Source organism: Lissotriton helveticus, chromosome 2_1 (genome assembly GCF_964261635.1).
Source record: "Lissotriton helveticus chromosome 2_1, aLisHel1.1, whole genome shotgun sequence".
Classification (NCBI taxonomy): Eukaryota; Metazoa; Chordata; class Amphibia; order Caudata; family Salamandridae; genus Lissotriton; species Lissotriton helveticus.
The window spans coordinates 1849339287-1849364052 of NC_136059.1; the positions used below are offsets into that span (position 1 = coordinate 1849339287).

The 24766-nt window shown below is 46.2% G+C and overlaps 1 protein-coding gene across 2 annotated transcripts in view; it reads left to right on the forward strand.

Moving 5' to 3' along the window:
* The window catches only part of SCLT1 (sodium channel and clathrin linker 1), a 558774-nt gene that overhangs the window by 120512 nt on the left and 413496 nt on the right, over positions 1 to 24766 (forward strand). For both annotated transcript variants that reach the window (XM_078677643.1, XM_078677642.1), the window contains exon 4: positions 19825 to 19880. In XM_078677643.1, the coding sequence (XP_078533769.1) occupies positions 19825 to 19880 (56 nt within the window). The remainder of the gene's footprint in view (positions 1 to 19824; positions 19881 to 24766) is intronic.

Genomic DNA, 24766 nt, shown 5'->3' on the forward strand with positions numbered 1-24766 from the left:
GTACGTGTAGAAAAATTCCAGTTAAAATTCGGTTAAAAAGATAGTGACTACCCCCATCCTGGACAACCCGGACTTCCCGCCGGAAAATGATCCTCATGCCTTCTCGCAGTGGCGGGGCACCGCCTGCCGATGTGCCGGAGACCTCTTTGACACGCAGGGTTTTCTTCCCCTCTCGGACATTAGACAAGGATACGAGGTTGCGGACCCCCACCTTTTCCAATACTTCCAACTCCGACACTGGCTCACCGACCCAGCCGTCGCTGCCCTAGTGGGTCGTCCAATGACAGTTTTTGAGAAATGGCTGCTGACAAAAGATACAGATGGACATCTTATCTCAGACATATACAAAATGCTTACACCCCCACCCACCTCAGGTAAAACAGCGGGTCAGAAGCTTTGGGAGCCTGAACTTGGGAGGACACTAACACCTAAAGAGTGGAGTTACATATACTACAGGGCCTCACACACCACGCGCAACACAGCAGGCAGAGAAACAGCGTTGAAGCTAGCAATGTATTGGCACCTCACACCGGTCCGACTTCATAGGGGGAACCCGACCCGCAGTGAACTGTGCTGGAGGGGTTGTGGGGAACGTGGCACGCTAACTCATCTCCTTTGGGACTGCTGTGAGATCCGGAGCTACTGGGAGACGGTCCTCGACGACATTGACTCCACCTTTGACACCGAAATCCGGAGATTCCCTGCCTATACTATCCTAGGCCTGCCCAATGCACTCACCTTTCCCTTGAAATCTATTCGGGGCCGCCAAATGGGCATCGCCATACAGGCAGCTACACAGCACGTCTTATCGCTTTGGGGATCGACCACCAGGCCCACACAGGTGGGTTGGCTACATAAACTCTGGTTCACCTTGGGGATGGAACGCATCCAAGCCACCCTCACACACACCACTGCTGCATTTCAAAAGATTTGGCTTCCGTTGATATCCCTTTTGTCCAAGGAATTTAACGAAATAACATGCCCCAAATACCTTCGAATTCTGCGCCTTACTGAGGCTACAAGTGAAACCCCGGGACCTCGTGAATGATCGCAATATCCACTATTTGATTACTTTTGAGGTTGTTCCCTGCGCACGGCACACTGGTTGGGGAGGGGGGAGGAGGGGTGGGGGGTTCTTCTGGGTTTTGTTATTCCAGTTTTGTTCTCTTAAACTGCCTATCATTTGCCTCCTTGGTATCACACTGCTCCTTTGGCATATACGCCTCACCTTCTGCTCAATTTACAGAGAAGACGTGCCTGTCTGTCTCGCTCGCCTTGTATGCCTGATACATTTGCATTGTAGTGCGATGCCTATTTCTGCTTTCAAAATCAATAAAACACATTTGAAATTAAAAAGATAGTGACTAAAACAGACAAAAACATGCTAAAAACAAATAACACGTTCACATTGTATGTTAAGGTAAGGTAAGGTAATATTTTTATTTGTGCATGATTAATTAAAATCTTTACAAAAATATAAAATACCAGTAGCAACATTAAAAACCAAACTGAAATTAGGATAAAAAAGAATACTGCATTGCTGTGAGCAGGTCAAAGATGACCTCAGGTGCTAGTGAAGAACTTCAAACGATGTCAAGTCTTTTTTTTAATGAGTCAAAGAACTTCACGACCTGCCAGTTAAATTTTGTGTTGCTAGAAGTAAAGCATTGTATGTTAAGTCTTTGCACATTGTACAATTCCACCAGTATACAAGCTGCTAAACAAATGAACTCAAAAGCTAAAAAAACAGTACTTAGATGGCGCAATCTATGATCCAAGCGCCCGGATCTAAGTTACAAGGGCTAGCATACCGCAGCGTGTTTTGACATTAACAATTCAGCCCAAGTTCTGCCTATGTTTAATAACTAGTTTCAGAAATATTGCTACCAGTCTGGCAAAAGGTTCAGCATCTAGAAATTGTAGTGCCAGGTAAGCTGGGCGGCACCTTCGTAAGCCCATGACTTTGAGGATAGGCAAAAGCCAATAGTGCCTCAGTTCCTTGTAAAAGTTACAGAACAGTGTGATGTGAATTGTCGTTTGGGGTGAGGTGTCATCACAGGGACAAGTCTGAAGAGGTTTTTTCCAGATGTTGGTCTTAGGAAAGGTGACCAGGTGGTGGAAAATGTCCAGTCTAAACCTGGTTAACAAGAATCTTTCATTGCCCGTAAAGCTGTAGGTTAGATAGGGATGGACCTTAAAAGATGTTTGTATCTGAAGTGAGTGCTGGACCGTGACTTTTGAGACCTCACTAACAAGTCGAAGAGATTCTGAGTGGGCCAGGCAGATCTTTTTAAACTTTTTTCTCGGGATGACAGGTATTGAGGTGGGTGAAAGATAGTGCTGAGTCATGCCAAGGTCAGTAAAGAATTTTCTAACATAAGCGATCCAGCCAATCTTTAGAGCCATATCTAGGGAAAGACAATCCTCTATGATTTCCCGGCAAAAAGTGGTCTCACATGCCGTCCAAATGCGGTGCCACAAAAGAAGAGGCTCGATCCGAATCAGATCTACTACATAGGAAATGCCTACTTCCAGATGACAAGCATAAGTTGAGGTGCCCTGAGGCACTGCCAAAAGGAAACGTAGAAAAGTGTTTTCCACTTTTTGCAGCTCCTCGACCTTGGCGTGTCCCCAAACCCCCGCCCCATAAAGTGCACTTGATATGCTTTTAGCTCTGTATATTTCTAATAATTATGCAGTGGGCCGCCTGCCCAGTTTATTCGCAAACTTACATAATGCAGCTGTTGTTCTGATAAGGGACAATTTTCTAGATTCTATGGCGGACTTCCAAGAGCATTTATGGTCAAATGTAATACCCAAGTAAGGATACGTAGGAGTCGTCTCTACTTTTTGTGAGTCGAGATACATAGGCTTGATGTTATTAGTTCTCGACCCTACTACCATCACAAAGGTTTTCTTAATGTTCACCTTTAGGTCGAGAGTAGCCATGAATGTGTGGTATCTTGTGAGAGCACGCTGTAACTCCATGGGGGTGCATGCCAGGATTACGGCGTCGTCCGCATAGAGCAGGACCGGGATTGGGCGCTTATTTATTATGGGGAGGTCCTGGCTACCCGTCAACATGGCTTTTTCCAGGCCATTAGTATACAAGTTAAATAAAAACGGGGCCAGGACACAACCCTGTCTTACCCCTCGCTCTACTTTGAACGACTTTGTCAGTTCACCCCCCGTGCCGTATCTGACTTTAGCTGTGGCATCTGAGTATAGTTCCAGCAAGAATGTTAAAAGAGGGGACTCTATACCCAAATCTGCTAAAATAGTCCACAGCTTATTGTGGTTGACGCAGTCAAATGCTGCGGAGAGGTCAACATATGCCATGTAAAGTGCCCCGCCCTTAGCGCTTACATATTTCCCTATCAGTAAGGACAAATTTAGTGCTTGCTCAGTGGTTCCCAAACCCTCCCGGAACCCGAATTGCAGGTCAGAGAGAACTTTGTTATCTGTAGCCCACGATTGTAGGCACTCTAAGATAACACAACCGGCCACTTTCCCCAATGAATCCAAAAGGGATATTGGACGATAACAAGATGGGAGTTGGCGGTCCCCTTTCTTAAAGATAGGCACGAGGATTGACTGGGACCATGATTCAATAAGCCCAGAGTCGCATGTTGCTTGAAGGACCCTGGTTAGAATTGGGGACCATAGATCCATGCTGTACTTAAAAAGATCAATTGGGACCCCGTCAGGGCCTGGCGCCTTGCCATTCTTACTGGCTTTTAGGGCAAGTTCTACCTCCTCGTGGGTAATATGGATAGGCAGCGGAAAGTGCATTTGTTCTGGGCCAGTTGAAGCTGGTCGATTTGCAGTTAAGGGGAGGCTGAATATCCGCTCAAACTACTCAACCCACGACTGCTCATCAACCGCAACTTCGATACTTGGGTTATCAGATATAACTAATAAGAAAGGGGACTTCACAAGTCTCCAGAACGCGGCACTATCTTTTAAAGTACACGATCTATGGAGTTGCGACCAGAGTTCTTGTTTAAGAGTGTTCTTCCTGATTTTTAGTGCCTGGTTATACGTCTTTCTAAGAACTGCAATTTCCTTTGGCATTCTGTCTTTACTACTTAAGGCTACTTTCAAGTTCCGATGGGCTTTTGTGCAGGAACCATCAACCCACCCCTTAGCGCCGATTTTACCGGTTTTCGTTTTGATGAAAAGGTAATCCTTGATTGCTATCAGCAATTTGGAAAAATTAACCAGTATTCCCTCACTTGTGGTTGCTGGGTCCAAACAATTTACGAGCTCCTGCTTAAAACTTGTAACCAAGGTTCTTGTAATAGCCAGCAGATCCACTTTCTCCCATCTTAGCGAGTAGCCGTTTACTCTGTCCATTATAAGGTTATTCTGGGTCAGAAGAATTTCAATATTGGGCCTCTCGTAATTCTTGGGAGATTTTAAGGTGATGCTGTTCGGGTAGTGGTTGCTGACAGCGATGTCATGTGTTTTGCAATTTAAGAGGGCTGGTCCCACTGTCCCAGATATAAATATAACATCTATTATACTAAGCCTTCCTCTACCGTTGTAGGTAGGAACAACAGGTGCAGGAGAGCTTACTAGATTGTTAACGATGGCAAGATCTAAGCCACACAGGGTTTCATTTAAGATGTTCCCAACTGGAGTATGAGGAAAGTGGGTTATCGGATCGTTGTTTTTTTCCGCTATACCGCATAGTAGGTTGGCGCTATGCTTGCACAGGGTCTGGTTGAAGTCCCCACCCCAAACTATGGTCAACTCCTTGCGGGCCTTAATGGTTAATTCATAGAGACAGAGGCCTATTTCCTTAATTACACTTATTAGGTCATTCGTGAGTAGGTTGTTATAAACATTCACTATTACCAGAGCGTTAGCACTAGTTTGATGCAGGATAAGTATTTGATAGTTTGGTTCCAGTTTTACTGAATCAATTCTTTGGAGTAGTAGGGTGTTGGATACATATATGACCAATCCCCCCCTTTGTCCTGCCAGAAGGAGATGGTAGAGCTAGAGAAGAAAAAGTTCTATAACCCTGAATATGAAGCTCCATCGTAGCCCACGTTTCCTGTAAACCCAAAACACTATAGTCGTGGATGAAATCTAACCAAATATTGTTTCCAGCCTTTGAGCGGCCATCTGCATTGGCATGGTCACTCCCAGGATTGTGTTCTACTGTCCAGTTCATCACACGTAGGGAAATGGACCACTTGAACAACTTGGGGTTCTCTCCTCTCATCTGCATTAACCACCTGAGAGGCCTGTGGTCGGCTTGAACCTTTAAGTGTGTCTCAAACAAGTATGGTCGCAGCTGCTTCGGGGACCAAATCACCGCAAAGGCTTACCTCTCAATGGCACTCCAACGCTGCTCTCTAGGAAGGAGTTTCCTACTAATAAAGGCAACTGGTTGATCCTGTCCCTCCTCATTTGTTTGTGATAACACTGCCCCAATCCCATGTTCAGAAGCATTTAGGACAATGAGCTATTTTCAGTAGTCTGGCGCTTTTAGGACAGGTGCTGAGCACATAGCTTCTTTCAGTGTGTCAAAGGCTTTTTTGCATCCTGTATTCCAGATGACCTTCTGTGGCTGCTTTTTGGAAGGGAGCTCAGTGAGAGGGGCCACAATGGTACCATTCCCTTTCATACACCTTTAATAGTACCCAGTCAAGCCAAGGAAAGTCTGGACTTGAGTCTGAGTCTTTGGAGCCTTCCAATTCAGGATGTTGTGGGTTTTAAGTTGGAGAGGTTGTACTTGGCCTTCACCCACAAGATAGCCCCCCGTAGACAATTGAACTCTGCCCTTTTTGACACCCTGATAGTTAGGCCTGCCTGCTGCAGGGCCTGCGGTACTTCTCTTAAGTGGAACCAGGTGATCCTCCTAGGTTGCACTAAATACATCAATATCATCTAGATATTCTGCAGTAAAGTTGTCCAGACCTGAAAGAACTCTATTTGCCGACTTTTGTAAAGTGGCAAGAGCATTTTTCAGCCCAGAAGGCATCACTTTAAACTTGAAAGTGGATTTCAGGAGTAGGAAAAGCTGATCTCTCCTTTGCTCCCTGGGTGAGCCCAGTGTGCCAATACCCTGATGTTAAGTCAAAGGTACTCAAGAAATTGGCAGCTGCCAACTTATCTATGAGCTTATCTGTTCTTGGAATGGGGTGTGTTTCAGTTTTAGGGGGGTGGGGGGGGGGAGGGGGGTTAAGCAGCTCCGGTCAGTCGAAGAGCCAGGTCTTGAGGGTGCAAAGAGGTGTCGCGTCTGATGTCTATCAGGAGCTCATTCCAGGTCTTGGCCGCGATGTAGGAGAAGGCTCTTCCACCAGTTCTGGCTCTTCGGATGCGTGGGATTTCGGCGAGGTCGACAGTTCGGAGGTTTCTCTTGGGTACATGGAAGGAGATGCTCTCGTTGAGGTATTGGGGTCCGGTGTTGTGGAGGTATTTGTAGGTGTGGGTGAGTGTCTTGAAGGTTACTCTCTTCTTGACGGGGAGCCAGTGGAGGTCTCGCAGGTGTTTGGTGATATGTTCTAGTCAAGGGATGCTGAAAACGTGTCTGGCTGCGGTGTTCTATATGGTCTGAAGTTTGCCGAGCAGAGATTTGTTGATTCCGGCATAGAGGGCGTTTCCATAGTCCAGTCTGCTGGTTATGAGTGCGTGGGTGATGGTCTTTCTTGACTCGGGGGGATCCATTTGAAAGTCTTGTGAAGGATGTGGAGGGTGTTTTGAAGCAGGTGGAGGCGACGGCGTTGATCTGTCGGGTCATGGAGAGGGAGGAGTCGAGTACCATGCTGAGGTTCCTGGCGTGGTGCGTGGGGTTGGGCGGGCTGCCGAGGGCGCTTGACCACCAGGTGTTGTCCCATGCGGTGTGGGAGGGTCTGAGGACGAGTACCTCTGTCTTCTCCGAGTTGAGCTTCAGGCAGCTGCTGCTCATCCAGGATGCAACGTCCTTCTTTCCTTCCTGGAAGCTGAGTCTGGTGACGGGATCCTAGGTGAGGGAGAGGATGAGCTGGGTGTTGTCAGCGTAGGAGACTATGTTGAGGCTGTCCTGTCTGACGATGGCGGCGAGGGGGGCAATGAAGATGTTGAGGAGAGTAGGGCTGAGTGATGATCCTTGAGGTACTCCACAGTTGATCTATGTGGGTTTGGCGAGGAAGGGTGGCAGTCTGATTCTTTGGGTTCTTGCCTGCAGTCCGCTTGCAGTTTTTGAGTAAGAGAGTTTGACAATGCAACGTCCTCTCCTAAACCATTGTTTGGGTTATTTGACAGTGGGTCAGGGAGGGGATCACTTTCCTCCTCTTGGCCTCTATCAGTGACCATGGGCATGGTCATGTCAGCCCTTTCTTGGTGTGGTTTAAAATTGATTTATATGGAGTACTCTGTAAAAACTCTCAGGGATGCCTAAGTCCACCAGGAAGGTGACTTCCGCTTTCTTATCCAAGATGGGATCCGGCCCCGTCCACCTGTTTGGTGGGTCCTGGGAGCCACAGGTCCCACATTAATTTTTCTCGTTGGCGCTCAACCAGTGCTAAAATCTGGTCATACCAGAGCTTCATAATCTCGTGGATGGCCTGCAGATTCTTGCTTTAATATTTTATATGCTCAGCCATGCGAGAAAGCAGGCTCAGTACATAGTCCACTATATCAAGTTTGGGCTCTTTCAGGGATTTCTCCCAGTCTTCCCTGACCAAACCTGAGACCTGTTAGAAATGGTGGCCTCTGGTTGGCAGTGGTTTACACAGTGTCCAAGCAGGGACCCTCACTCTTGTCAGGGTAGATAAGTTACACCCTAAGAATGACCTGTGCTCAACCCCTTGGCAGCTTGGCAAGAGCAATCAGGCTTATCTCAGAGGCAATGTGTAAAGTAGTTGTACATACACACATACTAACACAGTGGAAACACCACAAAAGTACTCCACACCAGTTTAGAAAAATAGGCAATATTTATCAGCATAAAATGAGACCAAAACAACAAAAATCCAACATACAGCAAGATACAAATTTTCAAAGATTAAAAACAGTTATAGTGCTTAAAAACCCAATAGCTCCACTATACAATGTGCTTGATTAGGTTGAATCCAACAGTTCAGGGCAGATCACAATGAAGGGCAGGCCGGCTACAGAGTCACACGGACCCCTGTTCCAGTAACTTGGAAAACTACGAGAAACAAAGATGTTGCATGGTATCCATGAGGTGAAGCATCATTGGAGCCGGTGCAGCTTCGTTTCCTTACTGCTACAGGGGAGGTGATGCGTCAGTTCCTCACCTATGCAGGGGAGGTGATGCGGCGTTGACGGTAAGGTGTTGGTTCCTTGTGACGGTACGAGGTCGATGAAGCTCGGAAGGACAAGCTGCGAGGTGTTGACTTTGCAGTGTCGATGTCACACCATGGGGCCACAGGTGCTATGGCGGAGTCGGGTGTAATGGGTGTCGGTGACATGGCACTCGGGACTCCTGCTGTGGCAGAACTTCAGAGGAGCTGCTGTAACGTTGGGGCCTACGTTGTAAGTCACAGATGTTGCACTCAGTGGGACCACAGCTCTGGGGCAGAAAGCGGTGTTGTGTCGAAGAGCGACGCCGGCTCTAAAGTCACAGTCGAAGTCGATGTACCTGTTTCTTCTTGATAAATGCATCAAACTCACTTCTAATGGCCCAGGAACTGGATTTGGCACCACTTGGCAAGTTAGGACTCCCAGCAGAGGAGCCTTGGTGCTGTAGGTGAAGTCTTTGATGGCCCTGAGACTTCCAACAGGAGGCAACCTCAACTCAAGCCCTTGGAGAACCTTGGAAAGCAGGATGTAGAAAGCAAAGTCCAGTCCTTTCACTCCCAGGACAGAAGCAGCAAGAAGCAGGTCAACAGAACAAAGCACGCAGCAGAGTGGCAGTCCCTCCTGACAGCTGTCCAGCTCTTCTTCTTGGAAGAATATCCTCAACCCAGAAGTGTTCTGAGTAAGTGGTGGCACAGGTCCAATACTTATACCCATTTCAGCCTTTGATGTAGGCAAACTTCAAAGGAAAGTCTTTGTAGTGCACAAGACCCTTCCTTTCTCTGCCCTGGTTCCATACACACTGAAGGGGATGATGGAGAATTCTTTGTGTGAGGACAGACACAACCCTATTCAGGTGTGGATGTCACCTCCTCCCACCACTGTGGCTCAGAAAGGCCCATCAGCCTGGTGATGGGACATCAGAATATGCAGGGCACACCTCAGCTCCCTTTGTGTGACTGCCTGCAGTGAATGCACAAGCTGTCATCTTGACCCACACTATGGAAAGAGACCGAGTTGCTGAAGAACTCTTCAGTTGTTTAGCAAAAGGGAACATGGTGGGTACATCATTACATAGTGGAAACCAACAGCGAAAAGAAGGACTGAGGGAGAAATTAATTAATTAGTCCGTGAGAGGGGTACAGTTTGCAGATTGGCCTGGGCAGAAGTATAACCGAGGTGTATTGGAGGAAGGCAGACCTGAAGAAGTTGTGGGGAACACCCTATACGACAAAACACGTGTTGGCTGGGCAATAAAGTGGAAAGTAAAGAACAAAAGAAAAAAATAATCTTACAAATCTTGATCAGGTACTTTATTTATGATTGGGCTACATGTGTGCCCGGGCATTGACTTGTTTTTATGTATTTAGAGACAGGCAGAGGCACAGAATAGTAAATGTTAGAAAATGCCAACTTTCTAAAAGTGGCATTTTCAGACCTGCAATTTAAAAACCAACTTCATTAAAAGATGTATTTTGTCCAGAGACACCAAACTGAAATTTGAGGCACCTCTCTGTATTCAAACAGGAGGCAAGGTAACAGTGCATCCCATCTCCTTATAGGGGTTTCAGGTAAAGCCCATTATCATGCCCTTCATGGTTTTGTTGACTCTCTGAACTTATAGATCACACTAAATGTATCTCACATAGCTTTTACATATGCAGACATGAAATTGGCCTCTCTATCAGAAACTACCTCCTCAGGAAACCCCACTCTGGTAAAGATACCAAGAAGGGCCTTTGCCACTGCAGTAGCAGTGACATTCCTGAGGGGAATAGCTTCTGTGTACCTAGTAGCATGGCCCACTACTACTAGCATAAATCTGTTCCTAGATGCAGTTTAAAGTAAAAGGAGACCAACAGTATCAATCCCTACCCTCTCAAAATGAGTCCCTTGGTTTGGGGTCCCCGGTCTCAGTATTTAGGAGCCCATTTTCCCAATAGATTGTGTGCCTTCCACTGACATCTCCCTGGTCTTGTCTTTCAGCCTGCGGCCTAAGGCCTTCAATAGTAGAGCAAGTTTTTTGTCCTTGGCAAATGTCCTCTCTGTAGAGTCCCCTGTGCCCAGTAGCTCTGCCAGGTCAGGTCAGGTCAGACTAGGCTACCTCAGATACTGTTCCCTCCTCAGGCACCAGCGTGTCTCCCTAGGGAGAACTCTTCCCCTAATACTGTGACTTCTTTGAAGCTGACTGATCAGACTTCTTGCCCTTTCTCTAGCTTTGATGTTTTTTTGTTCATTATTCTAGGCTTCAGACTCCCATGACTTCCCTGTCGAGCTGTCTGTGCTCTGGTTGCCACAGACACCCACTCAGTCTGGCCACTCAGGGAGACCCAGTATCTCTGCATAAGCCTCCCTCTCCACTTCTGCCCAGACAGAGGTTTCAAAATAATTTCCCAACAGACCCTCCACTGGAATGGCAGGAGACACAACCACCTTCTTTGGGCCAAAACCCCTCCCCACTCTAAGCTTACCAAGGCCATTGTCTCATTGTTGGCATTGGTCACCCGGTGACTAACAGGTATGATTTGGTCTAGGGAAACCAGTACAGCTGCCACCATAGTGACACTGGCACCTGTATCCCTCAGAGCTTGTATCTCAGTCCCATTGACTTTTGGCCTTTGTCCGTACTTCTCCATGCTTGGAGGTATGACTGCCAGGGCTTCAATATCCACCCCTCCCATGGAGGCTGAGATAGCCTTTCTGTAACCTTTGGCCTCTCCAGAGTACATCTCTATCCCTACTAGTAAATCTGTTGAACTGCCCACTACTGGGGGACTTTCTGGGGCATTCAGAATCCCCTTTTTTTATGCCCAGGCTGATGACGGGCATGGCATATCCCAGCAGCCTTTGTTGTGACCCAGTTCTTACCCTGATACCCCTTACCTTTGCACTGGGAAGATTCTCTGGGCCCACCCTCCTGTGAAGAATTTTGGGGGCCTTTAGGGAACTCCTCCTTTTTATTGTTGTGGTTGCTCTCATCTTTCCCCTGCTGGGATGTCTGAGCACCCTCTTTCTGGTCATTCTCACCCTGGGCCCTCTTGAACACCCTGGTTCTGACCCATTTGTCGGCTATGTTCCCCAGCTCTCTGGGAGAAGACAACTTGGAATCCCCCAAATACTGATTCAATTTCTCTGTCGTTAAATTAGTTAGAATGTGCTTTTTCACAATTAAATGATATAGCCCATCATAAGTGCCCACCTCATTACCTTGTATCCAACCTTCTAGTGCTTTGACTGAGGAGTCTACAACCATGTCCGGTTGTGATCTTTATGGGTGTCTCTAATTTTTATTGTACTCTTCTGTGGTGTGTCCAAACCCTTCTATTAAAGTTTCTTTCATATACTTGTAGGACTCAACCACATCCTCATTTAGGGTCAGAAGGATCTCTTCCTTTGAATGAGAACAACTCTCACAGCACAGAGTCACACTGCGGAAGACCCATCCTCCTAATTTTGACAGTCCTCTCAAAGGCTGCAAACCATTTATCAATGCCATCACTAAACTTGGGGACAATCCCTTTGGGGATCTTGGGGTCAAATGTTTACTCTTATTCTCCTTTTGCTTTGTACCACCATTATCTTTGAGTTTTAAACCCATTTTGACCCTTCTTTCTTCTAGGGCTAGTCTTCTTACCTAGAGTTGAATCTTTTTCTCCTCTAGTGAGAGGAGTTCAAGCTCTTCATCAAGGCTTACTACCACCTTATCAGTAGGGGTTGTTTGAGTGACTTTCATCACTTACCCCATGTGAATTAGGGTCTGAGGAGGGGTAGAGCGTTTTGGTCTTCACCTTCTTCCACATCATCTTCTTCTTGGGCCAAGGCATCATTCTCATCTTCTTCTGAGGAATGGCCTTCCCTCTCTAACTTTTTCTTCTCATAGGAGCTAAAGGCTCTCTCAAGCTCCTCCTTTTTGGCTGTCTTTGGGAAGCCATTGCCCCAAATTGTGCACAAGGCTCTCTGATCACTGATCTTCAGAGTAGGGAGGAAGGAAAGGTGGTTGTACTTGTCAGCCTCCATCGTGCACTAACCTTTTATTTGAATATTAGAACCTTTTTAAAACTTTACAAAAAAGTTCAGAACTTTTTCCTAACTTTCTAACTTTTTAGTTGCTTTAGAATGTGGGTCTGCACATGGCCCTAACAATTCCAATTAAAATCTTTTTTGTAGAAAACATCAGAAAAAATAATTTGGGTCTAATGGCAATAGTAGATTTGTCATACAAAGTCACTCATGATCAAGTTGTACTGCGAAACACAAGTTCAGGATCCCACCGCTGAAGGAAAGTAGGTTATTGTGCAGTGAGGCTGGTTAGGCTTCACTATTTATTAACCTCAAGTTACCCTAAATTGGCCATTTCGATTCACACTAATAAATCCCTTGCTCATTTCTGGTAGTATGGCACAGAGCAGTCACGCTTTACTAGAGGATCACGTGTTCTGCATTCCAGAGTACCAACATAGATTATAAATAATTGACGTGACTCGATAGACATCTGACACCAATTGATCAAAATAATTCAGTTTTTTAATACAAATTTAGACACCAGAAAGAACACAAACGGATGAATATTACCAGAGTAACGGATTTTTTAAGGAAAAATAAATCTGTGCATTTCACTCCTGCAAAACATTAATGTTGCGATCAATGGGGAAATGGACTAGTGGCAATCGGTCGCTTGCAGGTCACGTTCATTGGAACCACTGAGGGTGAAGTTGATGGGTGTCACAGGACCAGGCTTGGACAGTCAGTTAATATTTACCGGGCTTGTAGGGTCAGGGTGAATAGTTTTCCTGGCTGTCTCTGGTGCTGAAGTGGTAGCCACAGTTGCTGGTTTTACTGCTTAGACAGTGCTGGTGAGGAAGGGGGTGCAAAGTCTTGACAATGGGGATACAGAGGCATTGTGTTGAAGATGCTGCAGGGTGCCCTCGAGGCACAGCATCAAACAAAAGTAGTGGCAGCCATACTGGCCGCCAACAAACCTATTTAGTGTAAGGGTGGCCTCCAGAAAGGACCTATGCCAAGAGCAAAAGCAGTGTCCTACCCTTGATGGCTGTAGGCAGCAAACTGCAAGGCAAGAAGAGGGTGATGTTAGTCGTACCCACAGGGTCTACTGGGAAGATGGGCTTCAGTTCACTGGGGCCAGGGACCCCACACTAGGGGGCAACCAGGAGAGTGGTGGTCCCACAAATGTATTGAGAGTTCGTTCTGACCTTGGCTCATGACATCCCCTTAGCTGGACATCTGGGACAAACCAAAACCTGGGACAGGTTGGTTGCCCTTTTTATTGGCTCCAGATATCTGAAAACGTGAAGACGTTTTGTTGCTCATGTGTGACCTGTCAAGCCAGTGGCAAGAGAGGCTCACCACCAAAGGCTCCCTTAATTCTACTCCCAGTGGTTGGGACTCCCTTTGAGAGGGTAGGGATTGACATTGTTGGTCTCCTTGACCCTCAAACTGCACATGGGAACATGTTTGTTCTGGTGGTAGTGGACCATGCCACTAGCTACTCCGAGGTAATTCCCGTCAAGACTGTCACTGCCGGGGAGGAGCTACGCTAGCAAACAAAATGGCTGCTTAGGCTCCCGGCTCCTCCGTCTCCTGCCAGATGATCCTGTCGATAATCCTGTTTTTGCGCCCGACCTCCGTGTGGATGAACCAGTGTACAGTCCGAGGATGCAATCCCGAGAACTTAACCGGCTTGGTAGACGGAGTTACGTCGAGTTAAAGTTTGCGGCCTAGTTCAGCTGGAGAGCCGGGGCCTCGAGTACTGGCCCAGCCGGGTTGCAGTTGAACAACATCGGCCGTGGGAATCTGGCAGGGTCCGGTCTATAGCAGTGGAGGTGGTTTTTGCCCGATTTTGATGGCGGTCATTCTGATTGACTAACATTGAGGGAGAGGTGACGTGGCACGACTGCGGCTGTGGGCGGAGGTCCCTGTCCCGTGGACCCGGTTTGCCGCCGCCGGGATTCAGTGGGTCGGGGTCTTCGCTCGCGGAAGCGGAGTACAGACCGCTACCGCGGAGAACGATTAGTCGCCCTCCGACGCCGTACGTCCCGCTCTTGTCTGTTCCCCCGGAGAGACTGGGCTCTCCGGGGGAAGTGAATATGGTTGGTACTGAGCAAGGAGAGATGGACCGGACGGAGCGTGACCCGTCGCTGAAGACAGTATTGGCAGCCATTGGGGCACTTCTTTCACATGTGGATGCCCTGGTTCACAAAATGATTGCGGGCCTATCTGAGACGGGGCTTGTGAGACCGGACCCTGCTCCAATGCAAGAACTGCACCCAGCTAAGATTCCCACGATGACCATTTTGACTCCGGACGAGGACCCCGTGCAACAAGAGACGCCGAAACCCTTGGTCAGTGCATTGGAGGATGGGGAACCTGGTGCTTCGAACGTATTGTTACGCTTAACATCACTGCTGACTGTGGGAGATTCGATTGGCGTTCCCTTCCCGGAGACTCCTGTTAGTAACTGTTTTTGGACTACAACAACATCTTTCCCCTCTCTGGCTACAGTACGGTTGTGGAGGAAACAGCATTGGGACTTTCCGTCAATGAGGGAGCTTTTCTGTGCGGATGGGGTTCGTAAAGACTTAACATTTTTGATTTGTCTCGGACTGAAATTTTTTGGACTCTTTTCGCACTCTGATTCTCCTGTGGACGCGGTGGTCCCACCGGGAGGGGATCGCATGATGGATCGGAAGGGCCAAGGCTGAGCGCGATTGACTGGGTTTGATACTATGGCCATAATGGATGTGGGAACTGGTACTGTTGGACTCACGGGGGGTTGGGCGGTGTATTACAGCTCCCCCTGATTTGCTTTTTCTATATTTTTTGGATAGAATAGTGTTTTCATCGCAGGGGTTGCTTGTTACTGGCGGGGAGGATAGGGGACCGGGAGCCCGTACGGAAATGCTCTCCCCCATATTCTATATTTAGAACTTAGTTAGTTGGGGCGACAGGTACACTGCTAGTTGGCGTTAGGCGACAGCCATATGCAGGGGTGCAGGGTGGGGGTATGGGTTTATTGTTTTGTATTTGTTTTCGTTTTTATGTTCAAATTCCGATGCATATCCTGATATTGGGTGCCTTCCTGAGGGGTTATCCTGTTTGGTTGGTGGACGGGTCCTAGGGGTGGTTGTGTTTATGAGATCTTCTACAATGTATTGCCTTTAATTGCTACGAGCTGGTAGCGGTCGTTGTTTTGCCCATTGTTCTATCGTGTTACACTTTCCTGCCACTCGAAATTGCCGTATTTTTAAAATCCTGTTCCTATGGGTGGTGGACTTGCGAATAATGTCGATAAGGTTGGACTGATATTTATTGTATTTTATACGGCCGCACGCCACTTCCATCTTGAGATTCAGCTTTCACCTTGGGGATTTTCCATCTAATACTCGCCATATGTTTGTATAATTGTTGCTTATTCCATGATGTAAGGCATCTGCCATTGGTTTTTCTTTAAAAAAAAAAAAAGACTGTCACTGCCCCATGCCGTGGCAAAGGCCCCCATGGACATCCTCACCTGGGTTGGGTTTTCTAAAGAGGTGTTTTCTGATAGAGGAGAACATATGTCTGCATATATTAAGGCTAGGTGGGATGAATGAGAAGTGAGCTACACGTTTACCACCCTCTATCACCCTCAGACAAATAGTTTGGTTGAAAGGTTCAACAGAACAATGAAACATATGGATGGGAAGGAAATAGGATGTCATGTTACCTTGCCTTCTATTTGCCTACAGAGAGGTGCCACAAAAGGGGGCTGGATTTAGCCCCTTTGAATGTTTGTTTGGTCGCATTGTAAGGGGTCCTCTGAGCCTAGTGAGGAAAGGATGAGAAAATCCTCTCAAAGAACCCAAGCAGGACATAATGGACTTTGTACTGGGCCTGCGTTCATGTATGACTGAGTATATGAAGAAGGCAAATAAGCAGCTACAGGCCAGTCAGGAGTTTATCAGGCACTTGTATGACCAGAAGTCCACAATGGTTGGGTACCAACCAGGTCAGCTGGTGTAGGTGTTGGAGTCTGTGACTCCCAGGGCCTTCCATGACAAGTGGACTGGGCCCTATCCAATCTTGGAAAAGAAATGGGAAGTCTCCCACTTGGTAGACTTAAGCACCCTTAGGAGTCCTCAAAGAGTTCTCTATGTTAATCGCCTAAACGCCCCACCAGGACAGGCGCTGACATGACCATGCTGATGGTCACTGATAGAGGCCAGGAGGAAAGTGAACCCCTCCCTGACTTACTGTAAAAAAAATACACACGATGGGTCAGATTAGGGTGTTGTTTTGTCTGACACACCTACTGCTCAACACCACCCTGACTGGAAGCAAGTCCTGGGTCAGTTTGCTAAGCTCTTCTCTTTGACCTCTGTTCAGACAACATGGTGTACCCATGATGTAGACACTGGTTACAGCCTCTTTGTCAAGAACAAGATATATAGATTGTCAGACTAAGTCAAAGGTTGCAAGACTGGGATCAGCAAGATGCTAGGGGTGATATAAACCTGTGACAGTCCCTGGTCTAGCCCAGTGATACCAGTTCCCTAGCCTCATTTGTGAGAAACCTGAAATGAGGTTCTGTATGGATTATATGGGGTTAAAATGCAGTCACTAAAACTAATGCACACCCCATCCCAAGAGCAGATGAATTGATTAGCAAGCTGGGTGCAGCCAAATTCTTAAGAACTTTTGATTTAACTTCAGAGTACTGGCAGATTGGAATCACCCAGGAAGCAAAGGAGAGGTTGGCATTTTCAACCCAAAAGGCCACTTCCAATTTAGAGTGATGCCTTTTGGATTATAAAATAAACCTGCCACCTTCCAAAGGGTGGTGAATCGAGCTCTCTCAGCCCTGGACAACATTAGTGCAGCATATCTAGATGATATAGCTGTGCTTAGTTCAACGTGGGGGGATCACATGGGCCACCTGAAGGAGGTTTTATAGGCCCTGCAAAAGGCAGACCTAACTATCAAGGCCAGTAAGTGCCAGATAGGGTGGAGCTCTGTTGTGTACTTGAGCCACCTTGTAGGTGGAAGCCAAGTCTAATTTTTCCAACCCAAGATCCAGATCATCCTAGAGTGGGAGGCTCTCAAGACCCAGACTCAAGTCGGGCCTTTCTTGGCTTGACTGAACCCTACAGGAGGTTTGTGGCCCCACTCACTGAATTTACCTCCAAATAGCAGCCTAAGAAGGTAATCTGGACCACAGGATGCCGAAAGGCCTTTGACATCCTGAAACAGGTTATGTGCACAGCACCTGTCCTGAAGGCACCTGACTATGGAAAGGAGTTAATTGTCCAAACAGACCATTCCGAACATGGTATTGGGGCAGTGTTGTCACAGGCAAATGATGAGGGCCAGGATCAACCAGTTTTCGTATATCAGCAAGCAACTTCTGCCTGGAGCGCAGCATTGGAGTGCCATTGAGAAGGAAGCCTTTGCTGTGGTTTGGTCCCTAAAGAAGCTGACATTCTATTTGTTTGGGACTCACTTCAAGGTTCAAACCAACCACAGGCCTCTCATTTGGCTGATGCAGATGAGCGGGCAAAACCCTAAACCGGTGAGGTGGTCCATTTTCCTACAGGGGATGAATTTACAGTGGAACACAGAACAGGGACTGACCATGCCAATGCAGATGACCTTTCTAGGTTTTTCCACTTAGACAATGAGAACTAACAGGGGATGAGTTACTTGCTACTATCTTTGATATATGACAATCACCCCTAAGGAAGGCATCCTAAAGCCCAAGAGGCAAGGTACATTATTTCCAAGGTATGCATATATAGGTGCAAGCCTATATGACCCTTTATTACCCTTTTACCATTAAAGAACACTAAAAGTGATTGATGGTCCCTTTGATAACATTGGCTGGCACCCGAGCAAACCTGAGATTGTCAGCTCCATTATGAATCCACCTAAATATGTAATGTTGGGTATCAAACACCATGCCTTCCCACCCCTGACACAAATCTTGTGTCATAGGCAATGTGGAATGCACCCAGGTGGCTACCTATGAGGTTGCCCACCTGGTTGCCCTGGCTCTAGTGTGCTCTGGCTGGCAAACCAGCGTTTTCTGTGTTTGCTGCCACCAAGATAGGACTCTGACCTTCTGGAGGCAGTGTGATCCCTCCCAGGAGTCAGGCACAAAAGATTGGACAGAAAGGAGGTCATACCTCCCTCCTCTCAAGCAGGCTAGTGAAGTGGCACATCAAGGCAGTGAGCTTCTAATGTTGCACCACCTCTGCTGTGTATCAGGGCTGACTCCCAGATGAGGAAACCCTGCCCCAAGCACATTTGCACCCGGACAGGTGGGAAATAAATTAGTCAAGGAGGTATACACCTCCAGGGTGAGCAGCCTAGTTTGTACACTAAAATCTGATTTCTGTAGTCTTTGGCAGAATGGAGGGTTCTGGGTAGCAAAGTGACCGAAAACTCCTTGGGGTGGTCACCTCAGGGGCAGACTAGCTGTAGGGACTAACTCCCCTAAATCTAGGCCTTAAGTGACACCAGACCTCCTTTCTGAACAAAAAGCATCAAAGAGGACAGAGGGAGAGACCTGTGTGAGCATCAATAGGACTTGCACAGAGCAAAAGAGGGATATCCCACAACTGTGGCAGTGCTCCTGAAAGTGCCTAATTGAGACTTGTCCTAGGCTATATCTAGTTACCCTGAAGCACCCTCAGACTCCCCTGGACCAGTGACACTAGTCTCCTGAAAACTGCAGGTAAAACAATGCTCCGGATCCGAAGAATATCTTTCTATTTGCCCTCTGAGGGATTGCCCAAATCCAGAAGCTCAAGTGCATTCTGGGAACTGTAGTCCTGCTTCCACTATGTTACAGGCAGCTACTGTGTTCCCTGGGACCACCGGAAGGTAAAGTTACTTTCTGTTCTACTTACCGCTGCTAAGACTTGTTGGTCACCAGTCTGGCAACTGACCCCTTTACTCGATGCTGTACATAGAGGGAACTCCATCCGACCGGCATCAGCAACCACCTGTTTTGTTTTGCATCTTTCACCATGCAGCACCGTTTCAGTAGTAAAAGCAGGTCTCCAACGGCTCCCGTTCAGCACCAGGGACAACTCTGCACTTGGGCTCCACGAGCCTGGTAAAAGTGAACTGACTGTTGTGGCTTGGTTGTGGAACCTGCATCACCTTTACCCTGCAAGGGTACCACGCAACTCGACCTACAAGTGATTGACTGTCACTAGTGTTTTTTCTCGTTGTTCTGTCATATATCCGTGCAGGCCCATTGTCTTTTTCCCTATGTTAGCATGAGCACTTTGCAGACTGTCCTCTTCTTTGTGCACGTTACTCTACAAACATATTTTGCTTTGTGCCTTTGTGTAAAAACCACTTTCATAGACATCGCAACTTTTTCTCCTACTGTATGTCTGATGTCACTTGAAACCCCTTGGCGATGAATCATATCTGCTATTGACATATACTGTTTTGTAATTCTGTATGTTTTAAGAGAATGTGAACCTTCCTGTAGATGAAATTGTAATATTTAGCAGTGTTACACGTGTTGGAAATTAAAGTTTTTGTTTTTTGCTGTTATAGGCACAGATGGGAGAGATGAGGCTTAAAGTGGAAAAAATCACAAGGGAAAATGAAAGGTAAGTTTGGTGTGTTAGGTTTACCGTGTACCACCACCGTTTCAAATGTTTCTAGAAAAAGGTTGCATTTTATTTCACTGTAAAACTTAACAGCTGAAAAAAACTCTTCTCTTGGGTCATTTTTAAAATTCTTAATACTCAGATTACTTTTGTTATGTTAAATGTTTTGTTAAAAATATTTATTAAGCGTGCATACACCAAGCGGTTTCATGGCGCTTTGAGCAGAGAAGAGGCAACATCGACGAGACAGTTAGCTTACTCATATGCCTGGGAAAACAGCCAGGTCTTAAGCTGTTTCCTGAACTGGGCATAGGGAGTCATAGACCTCCGTTCCGCAGGAAGCGAGTTCCAGAATTACCGGGCCAGGACCGCAAATCTGGGACCCCCATGCTTTTTGCGTTTGAATGAGAGAGTGGTTAACCAGTTCAGGTTGGAAGACCGCAATTCTCGAGAAGGCATAAAGCGCTGGATCCTTGAAGAGATGAAAGCTGGGCCATTCTCGTCGAGGGCTTTAAAGATGGTACATCCCAGTTTAAAGGCATATCGTTTAGCCAACGGAAGCCAATGTAGGCACTTCATCAGAGGTCTAATGTGATGGTGTCTGGGTTGGCTATAGATTAGCCTGGCCGCTTGATTTTGTACAACTTCAAACAATGTAATTGATAAGCTGGGATACATACATATAGTGAGTTGGCATAATCAATGTGGGAAATGACCAAAGCAAGGATTGCCAGGGTCAAGGCCTCAGTGGTCAAGAATCTACAGATTTTCTGGATTCTACGCAGGTGGAAAAAGCAAGCAGAGTCCACTGAGCCAGTCTGGGCTTTCACGGACAGATCATTGCTAATCACAATCCCCAAGTTCTTAACGGAGCCTGCTGGACGTGGGGGCCAAAAATTAGGATTCCATGGAATAGCAGTTCCTCCTCTTAGAAGCAGTTTTTTCGGGGTTAAGTTTCCATTGGTTGTCTTTCATCCATTCACTGATAAAGCACATAGTGGACTGAAATTGGACACTGAAGAGATGTAGGAATTGATATCAAACACCAACTGAAGGTCGTCAGCGTAGTTAAAAGTTTCAACTCCTCTGCCACGCAGAGACCGAACCAAAGGTAATAAGTACAGGTTAAAAAGAAAGGGAAGAACCCTGGGGAACCCCGCATCTCAATTTCATTTTTTGGGGGGAGAAATTGGCAAGGCGGACTGCTTGAAATCGGTTGCTAAGAAAAGAAGAGATCCACTTCAGCGCCAGTCCCTGGATCCCGGCATTGCTGAAACGGTCGATCAGGAGACCATGATCGACCATGTCAAAAGCAGCTGACAGATCCAGGAGAACAAGAGCCTGGGTGAGACCTTTGTCGGCCCCCCCCTTCTGAGTTCATCCATGACTGCAAGGATAACTGACTCCGTTGAGTGTGCAGATCTAAATCCTGCCTGGCGGGAGTCAAGGAAATGAGTGTTCAATAAATGAACTATGACAATTAGCCACGTGGGCTTTTAAAATTGTGCCTAAATAAGGCAATAGGGAAATGGGGCAGTAGTTGCTAAGAACCAGAGGGTCAAAACCAGGCTTCTTCAGAATCGGGACAATTTTGGCGCTTTTAAAGGTGTCTGGAACAGTGCCCAATTTAAGAGAGTTGTTCAGGAATGAACGGGGTGGGTCTGAACAGGTAATTAAGACTTTCTGTAAAATATGAGGACAGCAGGGATCCAGATTCAACTTTTTAAAGTAAAGCATGGAATTCTTCCTATGAGATTAAAGGAATTTGGTCAAGTATTAGCTGGTTTTTACACATGATAGGAGAGGTCGTGAATGGGATAGGGGTGCTAGCCTTGATTGTGGCAATTTTCTCAATAAAGTAAGAGTTGAGAGAATCGCATAGATATTGTGAGGGAACAGGTTTCGCCATAACTCTATCCGGTTGAGAGAGCTCATCAACTTTGGAGAAAATATCCTTGGACTTGTTAGCCGAATTTGCAATTTTTTACGAGAAGTATGCTGCCTTGGTCTGGAGGATGGCATTCTTGTAATCTTTGAACTGAGTTACTTAAATTACCTTTTTGTCTAGAGATCAATGGCGTCTTCAACTACGTTCAGCTTGCTTTAAGGCTAAGTTCTTTGATAGGTCGTCAGAAAACCAACGTTGGGCGTCATGGGGTCACCTCATCTTGATTTTCTTGAAAGGGGCAATGCTATCACTGGCAGTTTCAAGCTAATTCTTGATGCTTATTGCCTGATTGCAGAGGGATTCCGGTTCAGTAGGCACAGTGGTAATTAATAATGAACAAAATTCACCAATATTGGCATGATTCCAGTTTCTAGCCAGATGATTTCCTAACTGGGGGGTTTTAATTGGGGGGGACACAGGAAATAGTGAATGTGATAAAATGATGATCTGACCATGTACATGTGGAGATTAATAACTTTGAAATTTCCAGATTGGATGTGCAAACTTGATCTAAAATATGCCCATTTATATGGGTGGCCGTGTTCACATACTGAGTGCAGTTAATTCCTGAGAGGAGGTCTGTTAGTTTTACAGAGCCAGCAAATTCTTTATAAAACTTGGATGCTTGTGCATTTCTTTCTAAGGTTTGCAGTATTTATGCAAGTGCATATAACCTTTTAAAAGGAAATAGAGGACAACTCATTTTGAAACGGTATGTGGAATTTTATAATTAACATTTATTATACGCAGCAATTTGTTCACTTCCTACTTTTTCTGTTTTTCCGTATTTTTCAGTTACACAGCACTTACATGTGCCCTCAGCAAGCATTTGATGGAATTTATTAATTTGTGAAAACGCCAGTAGGACAGTGGAATTTGATTTAAGGCTACTCCAACAAGTCTTATTCATGTCAGAGATTTTGGTGTTTCATTCAAGTGCAATTATATGTGTCAGGAGTTTTCTCTTGCAGATACCTTAGTTTGCTGCAGTTGGTTCTTTACCCCCATTCGCTGCTAGGCCTCCCCCATTCCCCCCACCTGCCCCCTGCCCCCCCCCTCCGGTCCCCCCAGCCCAGTGCGAAGCCTTTTTTTGGCTACTTGGGGTAGTTCGCGCTTAGGCCCCCATAACGTTTTGTCCACGCGAGGTAATCGCGCCAACTTTGCGTCCTTTTCTTTCAACATCCTGAGGATTCTGAAGTTACCCAGGGTTTTTGGATTCCCCTGGAGGGGAAAGAGAAAGTAGCTAAACTACAGCAACATTTGGGGGTTTTGGGGAAAATGAGGAAAAAATGCTGCAGAAGAAATTGCCGAGTTTTTTCCCTCCAAATGGTATCAACAAAAGGTTTGTGGTGCTAAAATCAACATCTTCCTAGCTTAGGGGAACAGGCAGATGTTTGTCAGAAAACCACATTTTCTACAATATTTTGGCATTTTAGAGGGACATAGCCTATTTTTCCTATTTTATGTGCTTTAAACCTCCTTCCAGTACGTGGTAAAAATGGGTGTGAAACCACCAATGGATTCTGAAAAGTAGACAGATTTCTGAATTCAGCCAGAGGTCATTTGTGTAGATCCTTCAAGGTTTTCCTATAGAAAGTAACAGTTGAAATGATAAAATATTTAAATTGGGTTAAAAAAAAAACAACTGTTTGTGCCTACTTTTTCACCTGTAACTTATTCTAACTACAGCAGATTTTTGAAAGCAATATACTGTTTCATCCGCTGGACCCTTATGGTTGCTGGGATTTAAAGGGCTTCCAAGTTCACCAAGAACCAGAGGTACCCAGAGTTAAGAACTGAGCTGCACCTTGCAAAGGTTTTTTTATTGCGTACTGGGTATACAGCAATTTGTATGCTAAAATATAAAGAGTGAAAAATATGTATCTAGTAAACATATGTATTTCTGAAATGGGAACAAGATATGGAGTTTAGAAGCCCTGGTTATTTGCACATCTCTAAATTTGTGGGTACTCATACTAGCATGTGAATTAGAAGGCATTTTTCAAAATGTCTTCTTTTTTACACACTGCCTTATATTTGAAAAGCAGAAATGCATAGGAAGACAACTGGTAATAACATGTGTTCTACTATTTTGTGTTCCCCTGTCTCTCCCAATAAACGCGGTACCACACTTGTGTGGGTAGGCCTAGTGCCCACCACAGGAAACGGGTCAAAACGCAACGTGAACATATTAGCCGGTACCTAGGGAAATCTAATAAACCTGCACATTTTTGTAAACTAGACACCCAAGGGAATCCAGGTTGGGGTGACTTGTGGGCCTCTCACCAGGTTCTGTTACCCAGAATCCCTTGCAAACCTCACATTTTGTCCCCAAAACACATTTTTCTGTGATGGAAAGTTCTGGAATCCACCCACCCAGCATTCCCTCAAATCTCCTGATAAAAATGGTACCTTACTTATGTGGGTAGGCCTAGTGCCCGCAACAGTATACAGCCCAAAATGTAATGTGGCACATCACATTTTTCCTGTGTAAACAGACCCTTTTTTTTCGCAATGTGCCTAGCTGTGGACTTTGGACCCTAGCTCAGCTGGCCCCTATGGAAACCTAGCAAACCTGTACATTTTGATAACTAGACACCCAGGGGAATCCAGGATGGCTCACACCAGGTTCTGTTACCCAGAATCCCTTATGAAATAAATGATTCCTCACTTGTGCAGGTGGGCCAAGGGCCTGGGACTGGGAAGGGCCAAAACAGAGATTGCGGGGATGGCACAGCGAGCTCTAAGCTCTATATTTTTTATATATGCTTTTCTAGGGTAACTCTGCATTGGACAACCACACAAATGAGGTATCATTTTTATCAGGAGACAAAGGGGGATTCTGAGTGGTAGGACATGTGTGCAGGTGCAGTGATACCACACAGAAATTTAAGGAAAATTTGTTTTTTAGCTGAATTTGAGGTTTGCAGGGGATTCT